Genomic DNA, 26,575 nt, shown 5'->3' on the forward strand with positions numbered 1-26,575 from the left:
TTACCTCTGTAATTGTCTTAACACTAAATATGTCATTCATGTTGGAAGTGAATGCTGCTTTTGTAAATTGGAAAAATTAACTATAGTGCATTGATTTTGTGACTCAAATACCTTGGACAGATATGATAATATACCATATATTAGTGATGGGAAGGATGAGTAAACCAATAAGCATTACAATATTTGGTATTCTTTTTTACTTTACACATTGACTGTTTTTTAGATATTTACAGAGACTGTTATGAAAGACAGAGAAGAGACCCCTCATTGAAAGAGCAATGGGGTAAACTTGAACCCATGCTGCAACTGCACATGTGCAACAGTGGTCCAGTTCTCTAGAACAGTGCCATAACGACAGACCAGAGGTGACATGCAGAATCTCTGCTCTTTATAACAATTAATTGACTATTTGTTATGACAATGTATTAAATAAGACTTTTTTTCAAAGTAAACATTTGTCTTCTTCCTAAACACATCATGAACAAAACATGTACTTACGGTATTGGTCCATATCAATATTAAACAGGTGGTTTAAACATTTTATTTAGTTTTTAAGAGACGGGGTGTCTTGAAAAAAACCAATATGGGGTGCCAATGGTTTAAAAAAGTTTGGAAACCATTACTCTAGACCGAAGATGTGTTCATATTGTTGGGAAAATAAAACATAATAAAATGGACATATAAATTCTTCAAACAATTCTAATTTATATGAATTGTATGTAACATCCCTGAAAAGCATTGATAGCAAGTAACTGCGGGCAGATTTAGTGAGCCGTGCCTTACTTGGCAGGAAATGCAAAGGAAATAAAGGACAAGAATCGCCAAATAACTTGGCTCAGGAGCTGGGATAAAAAACATTGAAACGATATGCTGCCCTGTGCTTGCTTCTCTGTGAAGGGGATCTAGATGTGGGATATTGATAGGGATAATGTATACCACTAGCACAAATGAAGACCATACACGAAAAAGTGCCCATTCACTCCCATTTCTTTAGAACAAAAGGTGCCTCAAGAATAAAACAAAAAATAAACGGCAATGATTTAATGGAAAATAATGGTAATAAATATAATTACGAAAGACTGCTTCAGTAAAGGAGTTATCACCAGGGTTTACCTCATTTTGTCTGTCTCACATTTCTCCGGCATGTTAACGTCCATACTGGGGCAACAACAGGATAGTGAAATCTGATAGGCCAAAAAAAATGTCCTTTGTCCACACATTATACAATAAAAGATGCAGCATAATGTATGGAGAATCTGTCACCTTACTCTATCTGTGTATGAATAAGGCAGCTTGTAGTTTGGAAAAAGTATTTTACTTATGTAACCAAAACCACATAAAGCTTTTCTAGTTACCTATAAAACTTGACAAATCTCGTGACCTTGCAGTGATTATTGGGAAACAAGCTGGAAAAAGGGAAGTAGGTTCTTGTGGACAATATGAGAGAGAGCAGAAGGGGGGATATTTTAAAATAGTATCTGAGATGCAGGCAGTCACGCTGTGAGCTCCAGACCTATAGGAGGGGAGTATAACCAAATCAATCTATGCTGGAGGAACTTCGGCTGCGTCCACGCCAGATTACTTGTAGCTTCTCTTTCTTGCAAGCCTCATCTCCATAGGTTTCCTGGAGGGATTTATGGTGCAAGAAGTGGAGAAACCTGTCATCTATCAGCTCCAATGCTTCTGAGTGAGGAGTCTGGTCTTCTCTATTGCCATAGGTGAGCCAGATGAACCTTCTTGTGCCAGCCGACATTCTGTGCAAAACCAAGGTAAGAGACTGAGTTACTTTGCTTTTGTGATGAAAATATTTATTTGTAATTATTTGTATACAGATAATTTTTTCTGTGGTTTGACTCTGGTATGACGCAATGAGAATAAGATAGCTCAATGATCCTTACCCCTAATTTGAGAGTGGGATATTTTATTTTTGGATTTAGTAGTTTGATGTATCAGACTGTACATTTTCAGTTTTGAAATGTATAAATGTAGGTTGTGAGGATAAAAGACTAAAACAGCAAAGATTTTATATACTGTAATGTGACTATGGAACATAAATGGATATTTTGAATTATTACAAAATTGCCATTAACTACACGGTCCATCTAAAGAAAATGGGAAATCCCAAAACTGAATAGAAGTTTTATCAAAACCAGGAGGTGCGAAGATGTATAAACAAAAAGGAAAAAAACATTTTCTGGTTCAATGGATTTTATAACAGTATAGTAAAACTAGTCAGTCCCACTGAAGGACCCACGGGGTAACAAACTCAAAATGTGGTTTCGATTTTAAAGGGTAGATAGGATTTCACACAGTAGAGTAAATACACCACCATGGGCCCCTGTGAAAGATGTTTCTTGTCCCCAGGCTAAAATGTGCATTAGACCAGTGATCAGCTACTTTAGTACATCCACAATGCGTAATGTGAACAATTGTAGAAAAGACTGGTCTGTAAAAGCATGCAGAACCCTTACGTGGTTTGTTACACTGTGGATCCTACAAATATCCAAGGGGCCCAGCATGTAGGGCCATCTATGCAAATATGTAGGGGACCCAGCATGCAGGACCCCTTTTTACAAATATCTAGGGGGCTCAACATGAAGGACCGATATCTACAAATACCCAGGGTGCCCAGTATGCAGGATCCCTGTCTACAAATACCCAGAGTGCCCAGTATGCAGGATCCCTGTCTACAAATACCCAGGGTGCCCAGTATGCAGGATCCCTGTCTACAAATACCCAGGGTGCCCAGTATGCAGGATCCCTGTCTACAAATACCCAGGGTGCCCAGTATGAAGGACCGATATCTACAAATACCCAGGGTGCCCAGTATGCAGGATCCCTGTCTACAAATACCAAGGGTGCCCAGTATGCAGGATCCCTGTCTACAAATACCCAGGGTGCCCAGTATGCAGGATCCCTGTCTACAAATACCAAGGGTGCCCAGTATGCAGGATCCCTGTCTACAAATACCCAGGGTGCCCAGTATGCAGGATCCCTGTCTACAAATACCCAGGGTGCCCAGTATGCAGGATCCCTGTCTACAAATACCCAGGGTGCCCAGTATGCTGGATCCCTGTCTACAAATACCCAGGGTGCCCAGCATGCAAGACCCTGGTCTAGAAATATGTACTCTTAAACCCTAAAACAAAAATGTGAAACATCTGGGGAGGCCCGAGGTGAGGTTTGAGAAACACTGCCCCATGGTCAATGTCCCCAGTGAATTGCTTACACTCCCTGGCTCTAAAACACTGATTTATTGTAGCCACATGGAAAATATAAATCTGTTTATTTATACACATAAACAGTCCTAATACAAATGTACACCTCAATGGTATGTTTTTATAAAGATCATGGTAAAAAAAAAATTATAATGCTCTATAAAACAAGAATTCTGTTTTGTATAACAGATGTTTTTGTTAAATTTAAGTGAATTATATAACACTACAATGCATATCTGTGGCATAAATCCTATGCTAGTCTGGAAACATATTTTAGCATTTTTGTCCCCTAAGTCCAATAGAGATTGTTTTAATATGATACCTTTATCATGATTATGTGCCATTTATTAAACAAATCCCATTTAGGTATGTGTAATACTCCCAAAATATGCATTTTTAAGACATAATGTTCACATCATTCATTATAGTCTTTGTAGAGACTTAAAATCAATTTCAGATAGTTTTGGACAATTGTGATATGGTGTGTGAAAAAGCTAATATATGTCCCTGGACTGCATTTGGAAACTAAACGAAATCATGGATTCCTATCACCCCTTGTTTACAGCATGCTTACAGGGTTAGGACACAAATGTACCATTCTGTTATTTGGGTGAACAATCCCTTTACGTGGGTTAACATATTAATCGTGTGCTACATTTGAAACACATTTGTGCTTGTGTGGACAAGGAACTGCAACATCAGCACAGCTTGTGCAACCATAAGTCATTACTGACAGACAGCAAACCTCAGGCACTTTGCTCAATTAAATGGCACGTGGATGAAACCCTACACAGGGCAACGTCCCATTGTTTTACCTGGTGCATGGGGATTTCATATTAAGACTGGTGCATGGGGATTTCATATTAAGACCAATTTTCATTTCCATTACAGTCATTTAGCAGGTACTCTTATCCAGAGCAACTTACAGTATTCTGTAAGTTGACATGGAAGAACCTGGGCATTGACACAACACAAGTTGCTCCACTGTTGATAAGTTGGCGGGTAGCATTGATAGCCTAACTGAAAAGGTTGACTGAATGTTAATTTCGTACAGTGTCCCGTCATCATGTATCAGGGGAATAGGAGACTGGCCGGAAAGGAAAAGGGGACAGAGAGACTCATAGGATGTGGAGGGAGAGGAAAATAATGTCAAAGAGGCAAATTAGGAGAGAAAAAGGAAATGATGCAGCAGATGGGAAGGATGCTAAGAGAGAACAGTCGGAGAAAGAGAACGGAGACGTGGCTGATCGCCTTGAAGAGAATAAGCAAGAGTTACAGTGAGATTATTCCTCAGACACCACCTAGTAAAGATTAGGTCTAATTATTGCCTGTCTGGTAAATGCTTAGGGATAGTCAGTTGGTGAGATCTGAAGAGGAAAGGATTGGACAGAAATGGATCGCATGGAATGAATGGAAGGCAGACGGAGGGAGGTTAAAGTTGTCCTGTCCATTGACAGGATATAGGCAAGGTGCCAAGCTTGTCATCTAGTGGATGATATATAAGTAACATTAGAAACATGGAATTCGAATGGACAGAGAGCAAATCTGCACTTTGGAGTGGCTCCCTAAATGTTACATTAAAAACACTGAATTAGCTGCATCATTGTTTCAGCAGCTGAGGGCACAATGTTGCGGCACTATGCCACCTAGTTGTGATATGAGCCCTGGGAAATTGGTAAAATATACAAATATCTGGTTCTTGGCTGAATGGGAAAGCAGTTAACAATTACAAAAGAAGCAGGGTAGCAGGCTGAATTAGACTACACAATTCAATATTAATGTTTTTAGTAGGAATGTATTATGAAAATCAAAAATTCTTCATAAAAAATGGCTAAAGATCCATTTGAGGAAAATAAATCCCTTGACAGTCTCACTCCACACGATGGCACCAAAGTAATGTCAATGCCATTAAATGGGTTTTCGCATAGCCAAACAGACTCCCACGAAAACTCTGGATCATAGAATGAGACAAGAAGAGTAAGGCCAGTGCCTTGCTCTAGGAGTCACCCTGCGTAACTTGCCACCAAGGATTTGGGGAGTTAGTCGTAAATATTTTTGCCATGAGTCCTTGTGGGGCCTTCGCTGTGACTTCAATCAAGAAGGTTGGTGAGTGCATTTCCTCCGGTGCTTAAGGATTCTGGTTTAAACTTTCTGCTTGAAGGAGCCGTGTGATAGGGACCAGAATGTCATTCAGTGTACTTCGGGAAGACAGTATCTTGACATCCATTTTTCCACTGGGAGTTGCTGTGATGAGACGGGGCCTTACTCCCAGATTGAATATCATTCAGGATAAAAAACAAGGTATGGTTAAATAAACACTTTTGGACTATGATGAAGTGTGATAATGTTAATGGCTTTTGTTCAGGCGCTTATTCAGGCATTGTTTCGCAACTGCAGGTAGAGAACGGAATAGGGAGAGAAAACATTCTTACAGTTGACAACGCAACATATGCACAAAATTCAATAAAAATTATAAACAGGTAAAATCCTCAAATTAGGTTTTGAGGTGTAACCTGCGAGGGGGAGCGAGCGCAAAAGCGAAAAGAGCAAAACATGAAGATGATTAGCAAAAGGATTACATTTTTATACCTAAGCAAAAGTGAACAAACACACAAAACATGCAGCGTAACACAAACAATAATCCACAGTGCGTGAGCAACTTAAATAGTGTCCTCAGTGATTGGTAATGTGCGTGGGAGTGGGGTCCGTTCAGAACGGTGGTTAGTACACCAGCGAGATGGAGCGCATGAGGGAAGTCTCCAGAGGGACCAGATTAGTGACTCAACAGATCTGCTTTTGTTTTATTGTTTGTTGTGTGTTAAAATAAACTGAAGCAAATACAAATACCTACAGCATTTTAGAGTATTTTATGAGTTTAGAATAATACTCTTTAATGAAGTGAATAAATTAACTTTAACAAAAATATATATATATATACAAATATAATTGTGATTTCCAAAGCAATATACAGTTAGGTCCAGAAATAATTGGACAATTACACAGGTTTTGTTATTTTGCACGTTTACCAAAATATATTCAAGTTACAGTTAAATAATGAATGAGCTTAAAGTGCAGTCTCTTATTTGAAGGTATTCACATCCAGACTGGAGGAAGGGTTTAGGAATTACAGCTCTTTAATATGGTGCCCCCTCTTTTCCAAGCGACTCAAAAGTTGCATGGACAGGTGTGTGGTAATCCTTTGTTATTTCTTCATCAATTAAGCAGGTAAAAGGTCTGATGTTGATTCCAAGTGTGGCATTCACAAATGTAAGCTGTTTCTGTGAACCCGCAACATGCAGTCAAAGGTTCCTTCGAATGCATGTGAAACAGGCCATGCTTAGGCTGAAAAAAATCATCCATCAGAGAGATAGCTGGAACATTAGAGTGGCTAAATCAACAGTTTGGTACATTCTGAGAAAAAAAAGAACAACACAAAAAGGCCTGGACGTCCACGGAAGACAACAGTAATAATTTTAGGATCCTTTCCATAGTAAAGAAAAACCTCTTCTCAACATACAGCTACGTGAAGAACACTCTCCAAGAGGTAAGCATATCCATATCCAAGTCTACCATGAAGAGAAGACTTCATGAGAGCAAATACAGAGGGTTCACCACAAGGTGCAAACCATTCATAAGCCTCAAGAGTAGAAAAGCCAGCCCAGTTTTGGAAAAGCATTCTTTGGACAGACGAAACTAAGATCAACCTGTACCAGAATGATGGGAAGAAAAACGTATGGAGAAGGCTTGGAACGGCTCATGATCCGAAGAATAATCATCTGTAAAACACGGTGGAGGCATTGTGATGGCATGGGCATGCGTGACCTCCAATGGCACTGGTTTACTTGTGTTTTTTGATGATAAAACAGAAGCATGAAGATGAATTCTGAAGTGTATAGAGATATATTGTCTGCTCAGATTCAGCCAAATACAGAGAGGCTGAATGGACGGCACTTCACTTTACAGATGGACAATGATCCAAAACATACTGCAAAAGCAACCCAGGAATCTTGCAACACTTTTTTTTTTATGATTGTGTTCATTTGTCCAATTACATTGGAGCCCCTGAAATAAGGGGACTGTGTTTGATAATGGTTGAAATTCCTAAACGTTTCATACGATATTTTTGTTCAACAGTTTAAATTAAAGCTGAAGTCAGATTGAAGTCTGCACTTCAATCGCATCAATCGCAAATATTTCCAGACATAACTGTTTATATATATCTATGAGAACGGAACTTAAACCTACTAAATATCTTATAGGGCTTCTGATGGAACAGAATAGTGCAAACCATACATGTAACACGCACATGAGACAGTGGCAGGTTGAATAGCCAACAAGTGAAGACAGACACGACAAACATTAAATACCCTGGGTGATTATACAGATGGCTGGCAGGTGTGTGTAATGACAAGACAGGAATGTGTAGGGTTGTGTTCACTCCATGGCTCCTATTAGTCCAGAGGCGTCGGATGTCGGTTCCGGGAGGGAGGTGGAACAGTTGCAACCGGCGAGTTGGTAGCGATAATGGAACCAAACGAGAAACCGTTACAGTACCTTTGGAAAGTATTCAGACCCTTTTACTTTCTCCACATTTTGATTTGTTATTATAAACTTCATTTATAATAATTAATTAAATGTATTTTTGCCATTAATCTACAGAAATACCCGTAATGACAAAGCAAAAACACATTTTTTGAAATTGAAAATCTGAAATATTGCATGCACTCGGACCCTTTGCAATGACACCAGTTGAGCTCAGATGCATCCAGTGTCCGTTGGTCATCACATGAGATGCCTCTAGAACCTGTGACAAAGCAGACAATATCTATAATGATCACATTTGTATTACATTATTTAATGATAAATAGGTTATTTGATGTTGCTAACCAGCTATTTTGTAACAACTTGTCAAGGTGTAGTGTTGGAGGGAACCAGGCGCAGGCAGTACTCTCGTTCGTGGGTTTTATTAAAACAACAAACAAACCAAACACGAACGGAAAAACAATACTAATGACTGAATGAAATAAAAGTGCGCAACATGCGTCTTAACAATTAACATTCAAACAGTACATTCAACAACACTCACCGATTAAATGCACAAACAGCAACAATGATCCACAATGTGGGGAGCAGAGGGGAAACATATATACACATACAAACGAGCTAGATTGGGACCTGGTGTGGAAGATGGGAAACATGTGACAGTCCGGGATGTGTTCGTGAGAATATGGGAACTTGTGGAAATATGGCACGGTGGCGCTGCTGCTCACCGCACCATGACAGTACCCCCCCCCCCAAAGGCCCGGCCACCGGACGGGCCAAGACGAACCCCAGCCCAAGGGAGGGGGGGCGGGGCAGCACAGTACCCCCATCGGCACAAACCCGCCGAGGGGGCGGAACAGCCGAGACTAACCAGGGTGGCGGAGCCGTCGGGACAGGCCGGGGAGGCAGAACCGGCCGAAGATCAGGAGCCGGCGGAGGGTCAGGAGCCGGGAGAGCCGACGGAGGGTCGGTGGCCGGCGGAGGGTCAGAGGCCGGGAGAGCCGACGGAGGGTCGGCGGCCGGCGGAGGGTCAGAGGCCGGGAGAGCCGACGGAGGGTCGGCGGAGGGTCAGAGGCCGGGAGAGCCGACGGAGGGTCGGCGGCCGGCGGAGGGTCGGAGGCCGGGAGAGCCGGCGGAGGGTCGGAGGCCGGGAGAGCCGGCGGAGGGTCGGAGGCCGGGAGAGCCGGCGGAGGGTCGGAGGCCGGGAGAGCCGGCGGAGGGTCGGAGGCCGGGAGAGCCGGCGGAGGGTCGGAGGCCGGCGGAGGGTCGGTAGCCGGAAGAGCCGAAGGAGGGTCGGTAGCCGGAAGAGCCGAAGGAGGGTCGGTAGCCGGAAGAGCCGAAGGAGGGTCGGTAGCCGGAAGAGCCGAAGGAGGGTCGGTAGCCGGAAGAGCCGAAGGAGGGTCGGTAGCCGGAAGAGCCGAAGGAGGGTCGGTAGCCGGAAGAGCCGAAGGAGGGTCGGTAGCCGGAAGAGCCGAAGGAGGGTCGGTAGCCGGAAGAGCCGAAGGAGGGTCGGTAGCCGGAAGAGCCGAAGGAGGCGCCGGGGCGGCCGGGACAGGAGAGGGCGGTGGCAGCCAAACCCCGGCAAGCTCAGGCGGTGCAGGCCACTCCTCCTCGGCCTCAGGCGGTGCAGGCCACTCCTCCTCGGCCTCAGGCGGTGCAGGCCACTCCTCCTCGGCCTCAGGCGGTGCAGGCCACTCCTCCTCGGCCTCAGGCGGTGCAGGCCACTCCTCCTCGGCCTCAGGCGGTGCAGGCCACTCCTCCTCGGCCTCAGGCGGTGCAGGCCACTCCTCCTCGGCCTCAGGCGGTGCAGGCTGCTGCCACTGGCAGGAAGGAGGCGCTGGCTGCTGCTCCAATGCAGCAGGGGGCGCTGACTGCCGCTGCTGGCAGGTAGGAGGCGCTGGCTGCTGCTCCAATGCAGCAGGGGGCGCTGAATGCCGCTGCTGGCAGGTAGGAGGCGCTGGCTGCTGCTCCAATGCAGCAGGGGGCGCTGACTGCCGCTGCTGGCAGGTAGGAGGCGCTGGCTGCTGCTCCAATGCAGCAGGGGGCGCTGACTGCCGCTGCTGGCAGGTAGGAGGCGCTGGCTGCTGCTCCAAAGCAGCAGTGGGCAATCGGCGCCGTGGCGCAGGGACAGGGGCGGCGGAAGGCCGCGGAGCAGGAAGCGGTGTGCGCCTAATTGCCAGCCTACAGCCTGGCCAGCCTGCACGGGGTCGAGGAGGCACCGGACATAGAGGGGGCGCCGTCGGGACTTCCCCCGGGCACCCACTCAGCCCCCCCCTAAAATTTTCCTGGGGGGACCTCGGACCAAGCGTTGGGCACCTCGCCCTCTTCTTCCTCCGGCCTCGCCTGCGTCCTGTCCTTCCTGCCTCCTGCATGTCCTGCAGGAGACCCTTCACCAGCTCCCCTTGCTCTTTGGTGAGGGGCTTGACCACTCCATACTGGTCCATGCCCCACAGCGGCACCCCGAACCCGTCTTGGGGCAACCCCCAACACTGCTCCCCAAGGGGATCCTCCTCCACTCTCTCATAGACCGCCTCGTCGTCATCTGAGGAGAGGGAGTCAGACCCCCAATCGCCCCTCCAGGTATATACCCTCTCTGGAGGGACTGCCTGCTGGTTCCAGGTTTGGTGGATCATTCTGTAACAACTTGTCAAGGTGTAGTGTTGGAGGGAACCAGGCGCAGGCAGTACTCTCGTTCGTGGGTTTTATTAAAACAACAAACAAACCAAACACGAACGGAAAAAAAATACTAATGACTGAATGAAATAAAAGTGCGCAACATGCGTCTTAACAATTAACATTCAAACAGTACATTCAACAACACTCACCGATTAAATGCACAAACAGCAACAATGACAGCAACAGCAACAATGATCCACAATGTGGGGAGCAGAGGGGAAACATATATACACATACAAACGAGCTAGATTGGGACCTGGTGTGGAAGATGGGAAACATGTGACAGTCCGGGATGTGTTCGTGAGAATATGGGAACTTGTGGAAATATGGCACGGTGGCGCTGCTGCTCACCGCACCATGACATATATTTGGAATCCTATTGTGCTCCATGTTGTTAGCATGTTGTTAGCATTCGTCCTTTGTGTTCTGGTAACTCAGCTATCCAGCGTGTGAAAACCGAAAAGGACTATGGCTACATTGAGTAAAAGTTTTTTACATTTTGCCATTTTATTCTAATAATAATACTTATAAAACTGTTGAAAACCCATATCCTTTCTTTGTCTGTGCGACACGTTAGTGTGCCGCACAGACACAATGCTAAAACGTTAGCTGAACTCTGGAATTTAGAGGCTGGATGCTATATATCCCTAACCTGATATTGTTGAACTTCACACTTAATGGTTTTCCATTTAATCCTGTATAGACTTCCAAAGCTGAAGAGGAAGTGGCCCATCAAAGTCATGGAACTTCCCCTTCAAGATGTTGAATATTCTTGCCTCGATCATGAAACAAGTCTTACAACACTATGAGATGCAGTATTTATTGCAGTCGTTATCTGGCTTCAATTATGCAGTATATTCTTGGCTGTAGCTTTTGAAATGAGGAATGTGTAAATCAGTAAAATCATGACATAACTGGTCCCTGAGGTATTGGTACATTGGTGAAATGAAAGCAGACTCCCTGACAATTTTTCCATTGGATGCTCTTCCACCCCAACCATCTGTCAGGTATATGCAAGGTTTCAATTGGAGTTTGGGTAGTTGGGGAGCCCTACTTTCTACTTATCAGTTGTATCTAAAGTGTTAAACTGTTTGCCAGTGGAAGAACAGGAGCTCAGCTCCCCCTGGATCTCATTTTGACCATTATGTGCACATTGGCTCCGGACCAATTTAAACACTGGGTATATGATACTTCCAGTTGGACTACATGTAATGACACATTTAACTGTAGTCAATTTATTGCAGTCAGAATAAAAATGTGCACTATAAAAAATTACATTAAGTTATGTTAGTATTTGGAGCCATCATCAAGCATTTCTTATTTAGCTAACTAGCTAAACCACCTGTGGTCTGCCCGTCAGGAAGTTCAGGATCCATCTGCATATAGAGGGGTCGAGACCCAGATCCCTGAGCTTCACCGCTAGCTTGTGGGGCACAATGGTGTTGAAGGCTGAGTGGAGGGTCTGTAGATCTGTTATGTCTAAAGGCAAACTGCCGTGGGTCAAGTGTTGCAGGCATGGAGTCATACATGCAGAGGACTTTTAGCTTTTTTGGCCCAGAAACAATGATGGACTTTTTGAAGCAGGTGGGGACCACTGACTGACGTAATAATAGGTTGAAGATATCAGTAAAGACATCAGCCAGTTGGTCTGCACAGACCTTGAGAACACGGCCTGAGATGTTGTCTGGTCCAGGAGCCTTGCGGGTGTTAATCCTTTTCAGGGCTTTGCAAACGTCTGCCCTGGTCATTAAGGGCAACATCCGGGTCCATTTGAGTGCCCATGCCAGGGATGATGTTCTCAAAGCAAGTCTGGTCCGCTGAGGTGCACATCATTAAGGGATATTCCATTGCATTCAGCACTTGAATCGAACACGACCCACATCTGATCTGGCTTTTTCCGGGTGGTACACGCCAAATGTTGGCAGGGACCAGTGTTCTGCATGAACTTGACATAATGATCTTTCATTTCAGTTCTTAGTAGTAAAGAGACATTTTAAAGCTTGCTCCTTGTTGCTCGGGAGGCCTCGTCTAGGACAACGGAAGGGTAACGGTGACACCCAGCTGTTTCCTTTATTTTGGTAGACCTCTGTATCCATGATTGCTAGGAAAACCTTGTCATCTATGGATAGCGCTGGTTTGTTGTCATCCTTGCACCCGTTGAACACCAAGCACCCTAGGTTGTTTGCGCTCATGGTGGAACTTGTGTCGTCCTCACATGCAAGAAAGGCTGGACGGTGAGGCCGCGTCATGCCCACATGGTCTTCTTTCATATGGATACTGTTTGGACGTGGACTGAAAAGTGACCATGCGACGATTGTGCAGTATGTTTGCTTTGTAGGCATTGACCTCTGATGGTGTGTGAACTTTGACAAGACTTAAAAATCTGCCTGTAATTCTACACTACCAGATGAACACCCATACCAGACAGTTATTTAACCCACCAAAACTGAGTACAGCAGTTGAGCTAGCGCTAGGTTGGAAAAGGCTCTTGGTCAAACAAAGCTTTAGACATCATTGCTCATGGTTATGTCACTTTAAAGCATTAAAGTTATACTTTGAAAACATACATATCTGGAAAAAATTAAGAGACCACTGCACCTTTTTCTTTCCTTTCCAAAAAAGTTGAAAAGGAAGGTTTTGAGTGACGAGCAGAAGGGTTAAAATTAAGAGGCCACTGCAAATTGAATGCTTCTGTTCCTCACTCAAAACTTTCCTTTTCAACTTTTTTGGAAAGGAGAGAAAAAGGTGCATTACATTTTTTCCGGAGCTGTATATTCAAAATGTAAAACCTAGCTAAAAACACGGGGTAAAAGTGACTAGACGGGAGCCTCTACTGAGTAAAATGCATATGACATGCCGACTGAAGAAATGTGGGAGCATGAGGAAAAGATCTCCGGTCGGATAAGACCAAAGTCAAATTAAAGCTGCAAGCAGCATTTCAGGGGGCCAAGCGGGGTACAGGAAGCATCTCACTGCATGCTCTCACTAGAGAAATGTTTTGCTATTTAAAAATCCCCAATGCCGCTAGTAGTCAGGATGTCCAATCGAAGGAGAGGAAATCAAAACAAAACAAAAAGACATGGAAAACCAGAAAAGGAACCAGGCAATCCTAGTTCAGCCGATTAGTAGGGATAAATATTGTTGTCGCTGGCAGGTTTCAATCCCTGGTTTTCTATCAAAGAGAAACAATAACAGTATACACTCACCTAAAGGATTATTAAGAACACCATGCTAATACTGTGTTTGACCCCCTTTCGCCTTCAGAACTGCCTTAATTTTACATGGCATTGATTCAACAAGGTGCTGAAAGCATCCTTTAGAATTGTTGGCCCATATTGATAGGATAGCATCTTGCAGTTGATGGAGATTTGTGGGATGCACATCCAGGGCATGAAGCTCCCGTTCCACCACATCCCAAAGATGCTCTATTGGGTTGAGATCTGGTGACTGTGGGGGCCATTTCAGTACAGTGAACTCATTGTCATGTTCAAGAAACCAATTTTGAAATGATATGAGCTTTGTGACATGGTGCATTATCCTGCTGAAAGTAGCCATCAGAGGATGGGTACATGGTGGTCATAAAGGGATGGACATGGTCAGAAACAATGCTCAGGTAGGCCGTGGCATTTAAACGATGCCCAATTGGCACTAAGGGGCCTAAAGTGTGCCAAGAAAACATCCCCCACACCATTACACCTCCACCACCAGCCTGCACAGTGGTAACAAGGCATGATGGATCCATGTTCTCATTCTGTTTACGCCAAATTCTGACTCTACCATCTGAATGTCTCAACAGATATCGAGACTCATCAGACCAGGCAACATTCTTCCAGTCTTCAACTGTCCAATTTTGGTGAGCTCATGCAAATTGTAGCCTCTTTTCCCTATTTGTAGTGGAGATGAGTGGTACCCGGTGGGGTCTTCTGCTGTTGTAGCCCATCCGCCTCAAGGTTGTGCGTGTTGTGGCTTCACAAATGCTTTGCTGCATACCTCGGTTGTAACGACTGGTTATTTCAGTCAAAGTTGCTCTTCTATCAGCTTGAATCAGTTGGCCCATTCTCCTCTGACCTCTAGCATCAACAAGGCATTTTCGCCCACAGGACTGCCGCATACTGGATGTTTTTCCCTTTTCACACCATTCTTTGTAAACCCTAGAAATGGTTGTGCGTGAAAATCCCAGTAACTGAGCAGATTGTGAAATACTCAGACCGGCCCGTCTGGCACCAACAACCATGCCACGCTCAAAATTGCTTAAATCACCTTTCTTTCCCATTCTGACATTCAGTTTGGAGTTCAGGAGATTGTCTTGACCAGGACCACACCCCTAATGCATTGAAGCAACTGCCATGTGATTGGTTGATAAGATAATTGCATTAATGAGAAATTGAACAGGTGTTCCTAATAATCCTTTCAGGTGAGTGTATAATGGTCACATAAAACAACTATTCTCCTAAATATATGAGAATCATGGTATTACAGAGGGGATATACACTCACCTACAGCGATCAGCTGCTTGGCAGTCTGCATCTCTAACCACTATGCTATTTAACAAGGGAAGGCCTATCACTCCCTCACTTACTCAGTAAGAGACATTTGCTCTTCTTGGCCGGATTCGCATGGTTTGTTGTCACCATGTGTGTATAGAGTGAAGAATGTGTGTATGTGTTATGTGTAGAGATATGGGACATAGTGTTTGTGGGGGAGGAGTCGGGTTTCTTGGGTGAGAATAGGAATGTCTTTATGCTGAGTGATAGGAGAATGTGTTTGTGATTTATGTGGAGATATAAGAGAGTTTGTAAAGAGAAACGAGAGACTGTGTATTTGGAGGAAGGGAATAGAGTAGGGTAGGAATATGTGTGTGGAGCAAAGAATGTGTCTTGTTGAGGAGTGGGAGAAGGAGAGTGTGTATTGTGTGTGAAGAGAGAAAATAATGTGTGTGTGATAGTGTGGAGGGAGGAGTGCGTATATTAACCATCTTGTGTTAGCCCCCTAGCGTTACCCCCCTTGCTTTAGCCAACTTGCATTTGCCACCTATCGTTAGCAACCTAGTGTTAGCCACCCTGCGTTAGCCACCCTGCGTTCACCACCCTGCGTTAGCCACATCACGTTAGCCACCTAGGGTTAATCACCCTGCATTAGCCACCTTGCCTTGAGCTTGCTAGCCACCTGAGTGACAGTAAAAATCCTCTTCCTCTAGTGTCACATGCACACGCAGTGGCCAAAATGATATGGTTGAATTCCTAATACCATTGACTTTGAATGGGAAAATGTTTAGCTTGCTAAGCTGAAGAATGTTTGGCTTGATTACCTCATTTAGTGATTAACATCTCCAGAAAGTTATATGTCTCTTAAAAATGTGGCAGATTTTTGGTAGCTGTCGTATATTCCCATGTGGATTTATGGCCTTATATAGTCATAGACCCGCCCACATCAATTTCAGTCACTGATTTCAGACATATTGTTTGAGATATCAACTTTCCCTATACAACTTTTAACGATAATGGTTCAAAGGTCCTTCACACCAAACAGCATTCAAATCCGTTCAGCGGTCTCGGAGGAGATGTCGTTAACATGTTTTTTCACAGAGGTCAAAATGGAGGCCATATTGTTTGAGATATCAACTTTTCTTTCATAAATTTTAATGACAATGGTCCAGTGGTCCTTCACACCAATTGTCATCCAAATCTATTCAGCGGTTTCGGAGGAGATGTTGTTTAAATGTGTTTGTAATCAACAGCAAAATCGTGAGAAACATTGTGATGTTTATAGCGCCCCCCAGCGGTATTTATGTATATGACTTTTCCTCTTCATTCCTAGCAGACACATTAATGAGTATATTTAGTTTCATGGCTGTTTGATGTTACATTTGGGATTAATGGAGTTCTAAAGTCATAGACCCGCCCAGCTCAATTTCATTCGCTGATTTCGGCCGTACTATTTGTGATATAAATTTTCCTTATGTACATTTTAAAGACAATGGTTCAAAGGTCATTCACACCAAACGGCATGCTAATCCATAGAGCGGTCTCGTAGGAGATGTTGTTAACAAGTTTTTCAGAAAAGTTAAAATGGAGGAAAATTCAAGGGGAGAATTTGAAAGACCCAAGAGACTTTTTTTGGTCAGCATGAGAAGGGGTATATCTGGAACTTGGTTGTGTGTCTCTACGACATTCGGTTTACCGTGATCTTTGAGAAGTTTCTACAAGTTGTCCACCTGCGGTAAATTTAATTGATTGGACATGATTTGCCAGGAACACACCTGCTTATTCATTGACAACCCATGTCAAAAATGTACCAAGAGTACCAAAATGTCTGCAGCATGTACCCAATCCGTAATCACTGCCAAAAGAAACTTCAAAGTATTGAGTGAAATAACATTAAACAACCTCCTCGGACTAATTGTGACTGAACACAATTAGTGCGACAGTATGTAACTGCAAATGTCAGTGGAGTAGGGCATTCAATGAGTTGGTCGGATGGGAAGCCATTGTGTAATCAACATCCCACTGCCTCAGCAACATTAGAGGAGCAATCAAGAACAATGGAAACACACATTTGTGATGATGACTAGGACTGCTAATTTATGTGACTTTTGTTATTAATTAAATGAAGTGTTAAATTTGCAGAAAAGAAAACTAATGTACCAATTAAATTTAGTAAAAAACTTAAGTAGCAATTGAAGATGACACCAAAGTTTTTACATTTTTATTTTATGGTTATGAAGCTACACGTATATACATTTCATCACTGATTTCACAACTTTCCCAGGGCAACATTGAACTTTGGTTTCCTTTCCTTTCAGTGCCTATACATGATGGTTTTACTGTGTCTTCCCTTGGCCATGGGAGAGCCTGGTCCATGCAGACACTCAATCACCAGGAATCACCTACTGACCTTAAGACGCCTGGTGAGTAATGCAGCTGAACCAAACCAACAGAAATAATCTCACTCAGGGTATTGATGATTTTAACACAATGTACACCCTGTTACAGTCTACTCTGTATGCTTTTTTGGTATTTTTTATCATAACATTGTAATATTAGCCAACCTACAGATTATTTTTGTTAACGTTTAATGAGTACAAAGGGGTACATTATGTATATAAGACAACTTAGATGAAATCCTTCTCCTATTTATCATTATCTTAAAATAATGTTACATTAAGGTCCATAACAGGGTGGACATAATAGCGTTGTATAGGATTTGCCTGTTGAGATCCTATTTCATGTACCTGAACTTGACCAATATCATTTTAGGAATGTTCCTAATATTTATAATATAAAACATATTTTGTTGAATAGTTAGAATGACAAGATACTCCTTGGATTTGATTTGGAGGCTTTCATTGGACACTGAAATAAATTATAGATTTGGACGGTTTTGTATTTGATACACTGCCAATTTTGCAGGTTTTCCCACTTACAAAGCATGTAGAAGTCTGTAATTTAATAATCATAGGTACTCTTCAACTGTGACTGACGGAATCAAAAATCCAGAAAATCACATTGTATGATTTTTAAGTAATTAACCCTTTGGCGCGTACAATCACACTGGTGTGATCAATCTAGAGTGGTCCCTGGAGCGTACAATCACACTGGGGTGATTAGAACGTCATGTTTAGAACGCACCATTAGCATACCTAGCTACAAGTAACGTAACAATGGCTGGTAAAACCGCGCTATTATTTACTCACATTTAGCTCAAACAGTGTTTATAACTTTATTTCCTGATTGTAATTGTTTCAAGACCATACTATGATATTAACCAGGTAGAAAGCATTCAAATCGGGACAAGAAGTGTTACTTACGTACCAACATACAGCCAACACTAATGCACAAAAACGAATTATATTAGCGACTACTACCGATCAAAACCATTGCAAAAACTTTTTAGAAGTTACGTTCCCCGTTGTATGCATTTTATATAGTTTATTCATTTTCACTGCACTGAATAACTGGTTACGATTTGTTAGCTAGCGGGCAGCTGACGTTTGCTAGCGGTTAGCTGACGTTTTCTAGCTAGCTACAGTAATAAATCAACCAACTTTTGCAGCTCTTAGAATTCGAGTCAACGAGAGAAGCTTGCAATGCAATGCATGTAGTGTTCCTTACCTAGCAAGGTGATTTCAAATGCTGGCGTGAGTTCAAATGCTGCAGAGTACTGAAGTCACGTGCAAAAAAACTCACGCTGGGGGGTTGGTAAGGAATATTTGAAACTCACGCGTGAAAAGGTTAATTAGCATTTTATTTCATGACATAAGTATTTGATACATCAGAAAAGCAGAACTTAATATTTGGTACAGAAATCTTTGTTTGCAATTACAGAGATTATACGTTACCTGTAGTTCTTGACCAGGTTTGCACACACTGCAGCAGGGATTTTGGCCCACTCCTCCATACAGACCTTCTCCAGATCCTTCAGGTTTCGGGACTGTCGCTGGGCAATACGGACTTTCAGCTCCCTCCAAAGATTTTCTATTGGGTTCAGGTCTGGAGACTGGCTAGGCCACTCCAGGACTTTGAGATGCTTCTTACGGAGCCACTCTTTAGTTGCCCTGGCTGGGTGTTTCGGGTCGTTGTCATGCTGGAAGACCCAGCCACGACCCACCTTCAATGCTCTTACTGAGGGAAGGAGGTTGTTGGCCAAGATCTCGCGATACATGGCCCCATCCATCATCCCCTCAATAAGGTGCAGTCGTCCTGTCCCCTTTGCAGAAAAGCATCCCCAAAGAATGATGTTTCCACCTCCATGCTTCACGGTTGGGATGGTGTTCTTGGGGTTGTACTCATCCTTCTTCTTCCTCCAAACACGGCGAGTGGAGTTTAGACCAGAAAGCTCTATTTTTGTCTCATCAGACCACATGACCTTCTCCTATTCCTCCTCTGGATCATCCAGATGGTCATTGGCAAACTTCAGACGGGCCTGGACATGCGCTGGCTTGCGCAGGGGGAACTTGCGTGTGCTGCAGGATTTTAATCCATGATGGCGTAGTATGTTACTAACAGGTTGGAGTCTGTTTGATTGAGTGTGTGGACAGGTGTCTTTTATACAGGTAATGAGTTCAAACAGGTGCCGTTAATACAGGTAATGAGTGGAGAACAGGAGAGCTTCTTAAAGAAAAACTAACAGGTCTGTGAGAGCGAGAATTCTTACTGCTTGGTAGGTGATCAAATACTTATGTCATGCAATAAAATGCTAATTCATTATTTAAAAATCATAAAATTAGATTTTCTGGATTTTTGTTTTAGATTACGTCTCTCACAGTTGAAGTGTACCTATGATAAAAATTACGGACCTCTACATGCTTTGTAAGTAGGAAAACCTGCAAAATTGGCAGTGTATCAAATACTTGTTCTCCCCACTGTATGCAGATATGGGTACAATTAGGAGTAACAAATTATAAGGAAATTAAATGGCTACAGTTGACAGTTTTGTTATTTGATCAAATGTTGTTGTTGTTTTAGAAAAGTGGTATTTTGCTCAGTTAGCGGGGTAAAGTGACCCTTCCCTTGGGGGTAAATTGCCCCACTATTTATCTGAGTGGAAGTTTATGCCATAGGGTTTCACAAGAATGTTCCTCTTTAGTTTTTAGCTGAACTGCAAATTAATTAAAATGTTTATTTTGCTTTACAGTCCATTATATACAGTCATAATGGAAATAAAACTGGATATAAAACTCATTATAATTTAAATGAGTCAGGGGTTTAAATTTCAGCAGTCTTCAGACACACAGCCAAATGGTTTTAATTAGTTTGTAATACTATAAGCTATTTATTAAATTTTTAACTCTCTGGTTGGGACGATATAATTTCTGAAGTACATCCTCGTAAACAGACAAAATATATAGAATTCCATGTTGAGCTAGCCTGGTTGCTTGTGATGTTTGGACAAATAATTTTTGATTGTGTTCCTAAAACTATAAAATCTGTCTATGCTTACCAACCGCATTCCTTCATTGAATATATATATATTTTTTTTATATATATATAGTGTGTTTTAATTGAACTGACATGCTATTACCAGTAATTTGTTGTTTAACCCAAACATGTTCAATAAAGAAACCTGGTTGGCAGGGATAGACTGGTTTTACGACATTATGAAGCACAACTTGAGAACTGTACAAAAAGAAAGGGAGGAAACTTCAGTGAAACATCTTTCATGGGAAAGTATAGAGGGACACATTACCCCATGCCAGGGGATGGGGCAACTTACCCCAGTAAATTAACTAAAAATAAAAGACTTCGAAATACATATAATTTTTTCAAATGTTGCTTTTTCGTGTCTGCAATTAGACATTGATCTTGGGGGGGCATGTTTGTCCATGTTACTCTAAGCCTAACCACCACGCCTCATAGAAGATCACGAGTTAATTCATCAATAGGCTACTTTAATATTTCATTCCTATGTACAGGTATGTTGTAAATGACTTTTGACAGATTTCTGCATTTATTTTTGTTTTACATAGATAGATAACCAGTTGCAAAATGGATGCTCAATAACCTACACATTTATTGAGCGGAGAAATTTGGTAAGGGATTTTTTATGCAGTAACACCATAATACATCACAGTTAAAGGAGAACATGATGTTGTGCTTAGTTAACTACTTGCATTTATCTTTTACACAAGATATTACAGTTTTTTCTGGTTTTAGAAAATATTTAAGGACAGGGGTAGAAAGTATAGACAGTCCACCAGCCAACATATTTCATTAAAAAAAAAAAAGCATTCTCATAATAACTGATGGCTAGACCTGAGCAAATCAACAATATCTAACGTACATTTTATTACAACTAACAGGAGTTTGAGTGGCTCTTCTTCCATTCCCTGTCAGAGTAAATGCTGCTATGTGAAAGCTGCCCTGCCCTGTATCCTGGAGCTTCTGACCAGCCACTTCAGATACACCCGGGGCTCAGAAAACCACAGCTATGTCCTATCTCTGACCGGTCTCATCCACAACATCTACTCCCAGCAATGTGTACCACAGATTAACGAGGAGCTGGAGGTGATTTTGTAATTATTATGTTTTTGATGATGATGAAGATATTTGAGTGTTTTTAAGTCAATTAATTAAAAAGTTAAGACCTCAACACTAACCTGTAAAAAACTTGTATATTTGTAGTGATAGAATATGAATTCAGTTCAAACGACCCGGCCCTCTCTGACTCTGTTAACCAGGACGACCCAGTGAGCTTCGGGATGTCCGTCCACAGTACCCCGTCGGAGGCCCTGTGGAGGGTTCACGGTGTCCTGTCTGAGTACTGGGAGCTGGTGACCAGCAGTGACTCACCGGTAGACTGGAGCTGTGAGCAGGAGTACACAGACACTGCCCGGCCTACAGAACTCTCTCTCACTACAGGTAGGACACCTTCTCAATGACCGAAGGTGTTCCCTGGCATGAGATCGTTTTCACAGACTGTAATTGTAAAATAGGATAATCTAGTATGGCTATTTTAGGGAGGTAGCTTCCATAATCAGACCCAATGTCCTCTGGCGTTGTTTCAACTAGCCAAGCTATAAGAGGATTGTAGCCTCACCTGTCCATTTATAACCTGGTTTGTTTTCCTGTCCTTAGTCAGTAGCTCTTGGGAGTCGGAGAAAGTTTCTCAGACTGGACTGGATGTGGCTCTAGATAGAGACTTGACGTTTGGTTTCACGATGATAGTGCTGTCAGTCTGTGGAGGACTGCTGTTTATAATCACTCTCTATTGCCTCATCACACACAAGGTAAAAACACACCAATATGTTGAAATTAATCAACAGCACTAAACACACCTGCTCTCTTTACATTCTGCATTACAGTAAAAATAAAGAAAAATAAACCTTTTAAATGTAATTGACACATTTGTTTGTCTGGTGTTGTTCCACCACAGATGTCCCACTGTGAGTATCATCACACTTCACTTCAAGTAAACCAAATCCCAGGGTAAAGTATCACAATGTGTCTTGTGTAATCGCAACATTGCTGAATGATATCGACAACAATCACATCACTTCTAATTCAAAGTTTTACTTATAGTTTGCATACAGAGATTCAGGACTTAGAGATGCAGGGGCAATGAAGTGAGTATTATATTCAGCCAATCATCTGTCAGTCTGCCCATGAATCGACTTGAAGAATAAACAATCATCCTCTCTGCGTAAAGTCCATTAAAGACACATTGGTGAAGCTTGAAAAACCAATCCACTGATGAAGATTTACCTGAAACCCATCTCATGACCTGATCAAATTGACAAACTACAATGGATCCAAATGGACATTACCAGTCAAATTTCTGGCCAGCAGGAATTGAATGGAGCTGATATACTATGTTGTATATTGTGTATATACATATATAAGGTATATTTATAATTAGACTTAAAAACAGTGTATTCTGATGTCTTTGGAGTTTGTTTCCTGAATAAAACAATGTTATTTGTTGTTTCAAATCAACCACAATCATTTCATTAGACTGTTTACAACATTTGTCACTTGCAATATCACTGTTAGTAATACAGAAATAAGAGAGATTATTACTTTCTAGTTTGTACCATAAGATTGTTTCCAGATCGATGACTTGATCCAAAATGCAGCAACGTTGCTTCAAAACAGCCAATCAATGAGTTCATCAAAACTTTTATAGAAATTTCATGGCCACTAATCACTTTCTCTCTCGCATTATGTTACATTTCAACTGGTCTAAATGAATACACTCCTGGCACAAATATTGGCTGGTGCGTGTGTTACACCTACTAGGCATCCACGCACCAACAGGCACACACACAAGACTGAAGCCATCTGTGTATTTTTCACTAGCCAAACACATGCAGACAGAAGGAAGGCGGGCTGGCGATGCATCCATCTACTGCCTGTGCTGTTTCGCAACTTCAGTACCATGTGTCCCCAGTGTTTTTTAAAGGCTGTTTCTCATCCATTCACTCATTTCTTAAATGCCCCAATAAAACAAGCTTGACTGCATTAGACAGATGTCCACACATACACTTCCTTTCTGTAACAGGGTCCTGTGTAGCTCACATGCAATGTAATGACTGTGGGTTCTATTCCAATGGGGCCGGCATAAAAAAGTATGTAAATGTATTTACTAACCACTGTAAAATGACTCAAAATGATTATAATATTACTTTGAATGTCAATGTCGGAGCTGTGTGAAAATAATGTAAGCAATCTTGTTATTCCCAATCTGTTACGGGAAAAGAGAAAGCATTCCTGTGATTCAACAGAACTGCATTCTGTGAGGGATTAAAAGCAGCTGTTCAGGATGGAGCCTTTGACATATGTGCCAATATGATTTTGTTCAAATGTGTGCAGTTCTGCCCCAGAATAAGAGCAGCATTGTCTGTAGAGTTGCAGAAGATGAAGGCAGAGTGGCAATAGGTGTTCTGCAAATGGTCAACTGGAATTGAACATGACAAATTAACATGAAAAGAAACTGAAAGATTTTTTAATTTCTAAATACTAAACCCTGTTTAGTGGCATTACCCTGGTCTGTCAGGCTTTAAAATGTGTGTGATGTCTTTCATTTACAAACATGGACTCACTAATTAAGTACTTAGACATACAGTGGATATAAAAAGTCTACACACCCCTGTTAAAATGCCATGTTCATGTGATGTAAAAGAATGAGACAAAGATAAATCATGTCAGAACTTTTTCCACATTTAATGTGACCCATAACGTGAACAATTCAATTGAAAAACAAACTGAAATCTTTAAGGAAAGTAAAATCACAATAACCTGGTTGCATAAGTGTACACACCCTTAAACTAATACTTTGTTGAAGCACCTTTAGATTTTATTACAGCACTCAGTCTTTTTGGGTAGGAGTCTATTAGCATGGCACATCTTGACGTGGCAATATTTGCCCACTCTTCTTTGCAGAAGTGCTCCAAATCTGTCAGATTATTAGGACATCGCCTTTGCACAGCCCTTTTCAGATCACCCCTCAGACGTTCAATTGGATTCAGGTCTGGGCTTTGGCTGGGCACTTCCAAAACGTTAATCTTCTTCTGGTGAAGCCATACATTTGTGGATTTGGATGTGTGTTTTGGGTCGTTGTTGTGCTGAAAGGTGAACTTCATCTTCAGCTTTCTAATGGATGCCAGTTGAAGATGACTTCTCCTCATTGATATCTTTCAACAATGAGATCCCTCTGATGCTGTGGAAGCCCTCAGCAGACCATGGCTTTTGCTCTGAGATGCATCTAAGAAAATGTCAGGAAAATTCTACTAGAACAGCTAAACTTTATTTGTGATTAATCAGAGTCACTTTAAATGATGGCAGGTGTGTAATAACTTATATTTAACATGAGTTTTAATGTAATTGGTAAATTCTGAACACAGCCACACCCCCAGTTATAAGAGGGAGTGCACACTTATGCAACCAGGTTATTGTAAGCATTTTATTTTACATTTTTCCCCCCTCAAAGATTTCAGTTTGTTTTTCAATTGAATTTTTCACATAATGGGTCAAATTAAAAGTATACAAATTCTGACATGATTTATCTCTATCTCATTTTTTTACATCACAAAAACCTGCCATTTTCAAAGGGGCGTGTAGACTTTTTATATCCACTGTACATCTAGAACAGGGGCATTTATCTTACCCTACAAGATCCAAAGGCTGATGGTTTCTGTTTCACCTCGTCATATCTTCCACCCGCCTGGTGTCCCGTATATAAATAAGCCCCTGATTATAGGGTTGAAATGGAAAAACTGTGGAACTGGACTCAAGGTCCAGAAGTAAGTTTGAGGGATTTAAACTATCCATTATCACTGTGTGCTGCATAAGGGATACAATAAATTGCAGTACCACTTCACTCCAGATGAGGGAAGCAAATCATTAAAGGCTGATCCAAGCAAAACAACATAAAGTTATCAAAGAACCTTGAGAGCATCTGCGTGCATAGTTAATTACAATAGCTTTAATTACGGATGCACTCGATAAGACAATTCTTTGCTGACACCAACAGAAAATATTCACATCCCACAATGTGCCAATGCCAGTGTATTGTTATTTCTGTACCTGTGTACCCTGGCATAAATAAAATTTAAAACATGTGTTTCACATGATGTTTCTTATTTCAGCAAATGTAAATGAAATCACTATAAAATATGGTGAGTAAGGTGTAAATAATGTGTTGAAAGTAGAAGTGTTTCTGCAGAATTTTAGGTGCCCTGACATAGTTAGCAGCTTGAAACCACTTAATTGGTCTAGGCAGGGCATCAAGTTAGCTTTTTGGTTCACCAGCAGGTGTGTCAGGTAGATTGAAAATCTACCAGCCACTCATTTTGGCAACCAACTCCCATCGCTTCACACCATAAAACGCAAACTAAATGTGTATACTGTGAAACGATTTGTATACTGTGAAATTATTTATAGTAGCTAACAAGGAGGCTAACATCAATAGCATTTATTTATGTGGAATACCAGCAGTTGCTAGAAAAAGTTCATAAAGGCGCCTGTTCCTGCAGCCTCGTGTAGCCTCAAAGTTTTAGCTTTTTGTTGTCCGCTATTTGCGCGTACCGATTTGCTTTATTTGTGTAGATTTGCCAACCTGATCCATGCCTCTCGTGCACCCCGATGTGTTTTGGGTCATCTTGATTAACTAATTAAGTACTGGGCTGTCGTCCATAGGTTCAACCTTAGGACGACGGCTAATGCTGATATTTATTAACCTTTTGGCGTTCCATACGGGTTCCATAGTGTGGAACCTGTGGGGAGACGTGTATCTACAGTTGACTCATAACACACAGCCTCATAGTGATTTTGTTGATCGCAAGGTTATGAGTTTATTAACAACCAGTACAAGTTCAATTTACAGGTGGACCTGTAATGGCTTATTTCCTTCGACTGATTAATAATCAGAAGATCGCAATCTACAATGATTGCAATGAGGATGGATGTATTCTAGTTTAAAACCAAAGCATTTTCCTGTCTGGTATTGCGTACCTGGAATGATTATAGCTGTTATTTTGATTGATCAGTAAAATCAATGTTCCCCTCCATAATGATGTTATTGGATTAATAAGCAATATTATAACATTTTATTAATAGTTCATTAACCTCCATGTCAGGGCATGGGGGCGGCCGTCCAGAGGTCTGACACCGCCCACTCACATAAACCACTCAAACACATCGAAA

General features: G+C 42.0%; 1 protein-coding gene across 7 annotated transcripts; it reads left to right on the plus strand.

The window, feature by feature from the left end:
- Positions 1-1,275: 1,275 nt before the first annotated feature.
- csf1b (colony stimulating factor 1b (macrophage)) lies at positions 1,276-24,036 on the plus strand. 7 transcript variants are annotated; one of them, XM_020051472.2, is made up of 9 exons: positions 1,276-1,769; positions 17,239-17,343; positions 20,902-20,964; positions 21,269-21,439; positions 21,613-21,793; positions 22,010-22,161; positions 22,308-22,360; positions 22,454-22,497; positions 22,581-24,036. In XM_020051472.2, exons 1-8 carry the CDS (start codon positions 1,728-1,730, stop codon positions 22,494-22,496), a joined length of 810 nt encoding a protein of 269 aa, XP_019907031.2. In that variant the 5' UTR covers positions 1,276-1,727; the 3' UTR covers position 22,497; positions 22,581-24,036. The 7 variants fall into 7 exon arrangements, with proteins under 7 accessions (XP_019907031.2, XP_034151630.1, XP_010864076.2 ...); XM_034295739.1 differs by having other exon boundaries at positions 22,308-22,317; XM_010865774.3 differs by having other exon boundaries at positions 22,454-24,036.
- The last annotated feature ends 2,539 nt before the right edge of the window (positions 24,037-26,575 follow it).

The sequence above is a fragment of the Esox lucius genome, chromosome 12, assembly GCF_011004845.1.
Source record: "Esox lucius isolate fEsoLuc1 chromosome 12, fEsoLuc1.pri, whole genome shotgun sequence".
Lineage (NCBI taxonomy): Eukaryota > Metazoa > Chordata > Actinopteri > Esociformes > Esocidae > Esox > Esox lucius.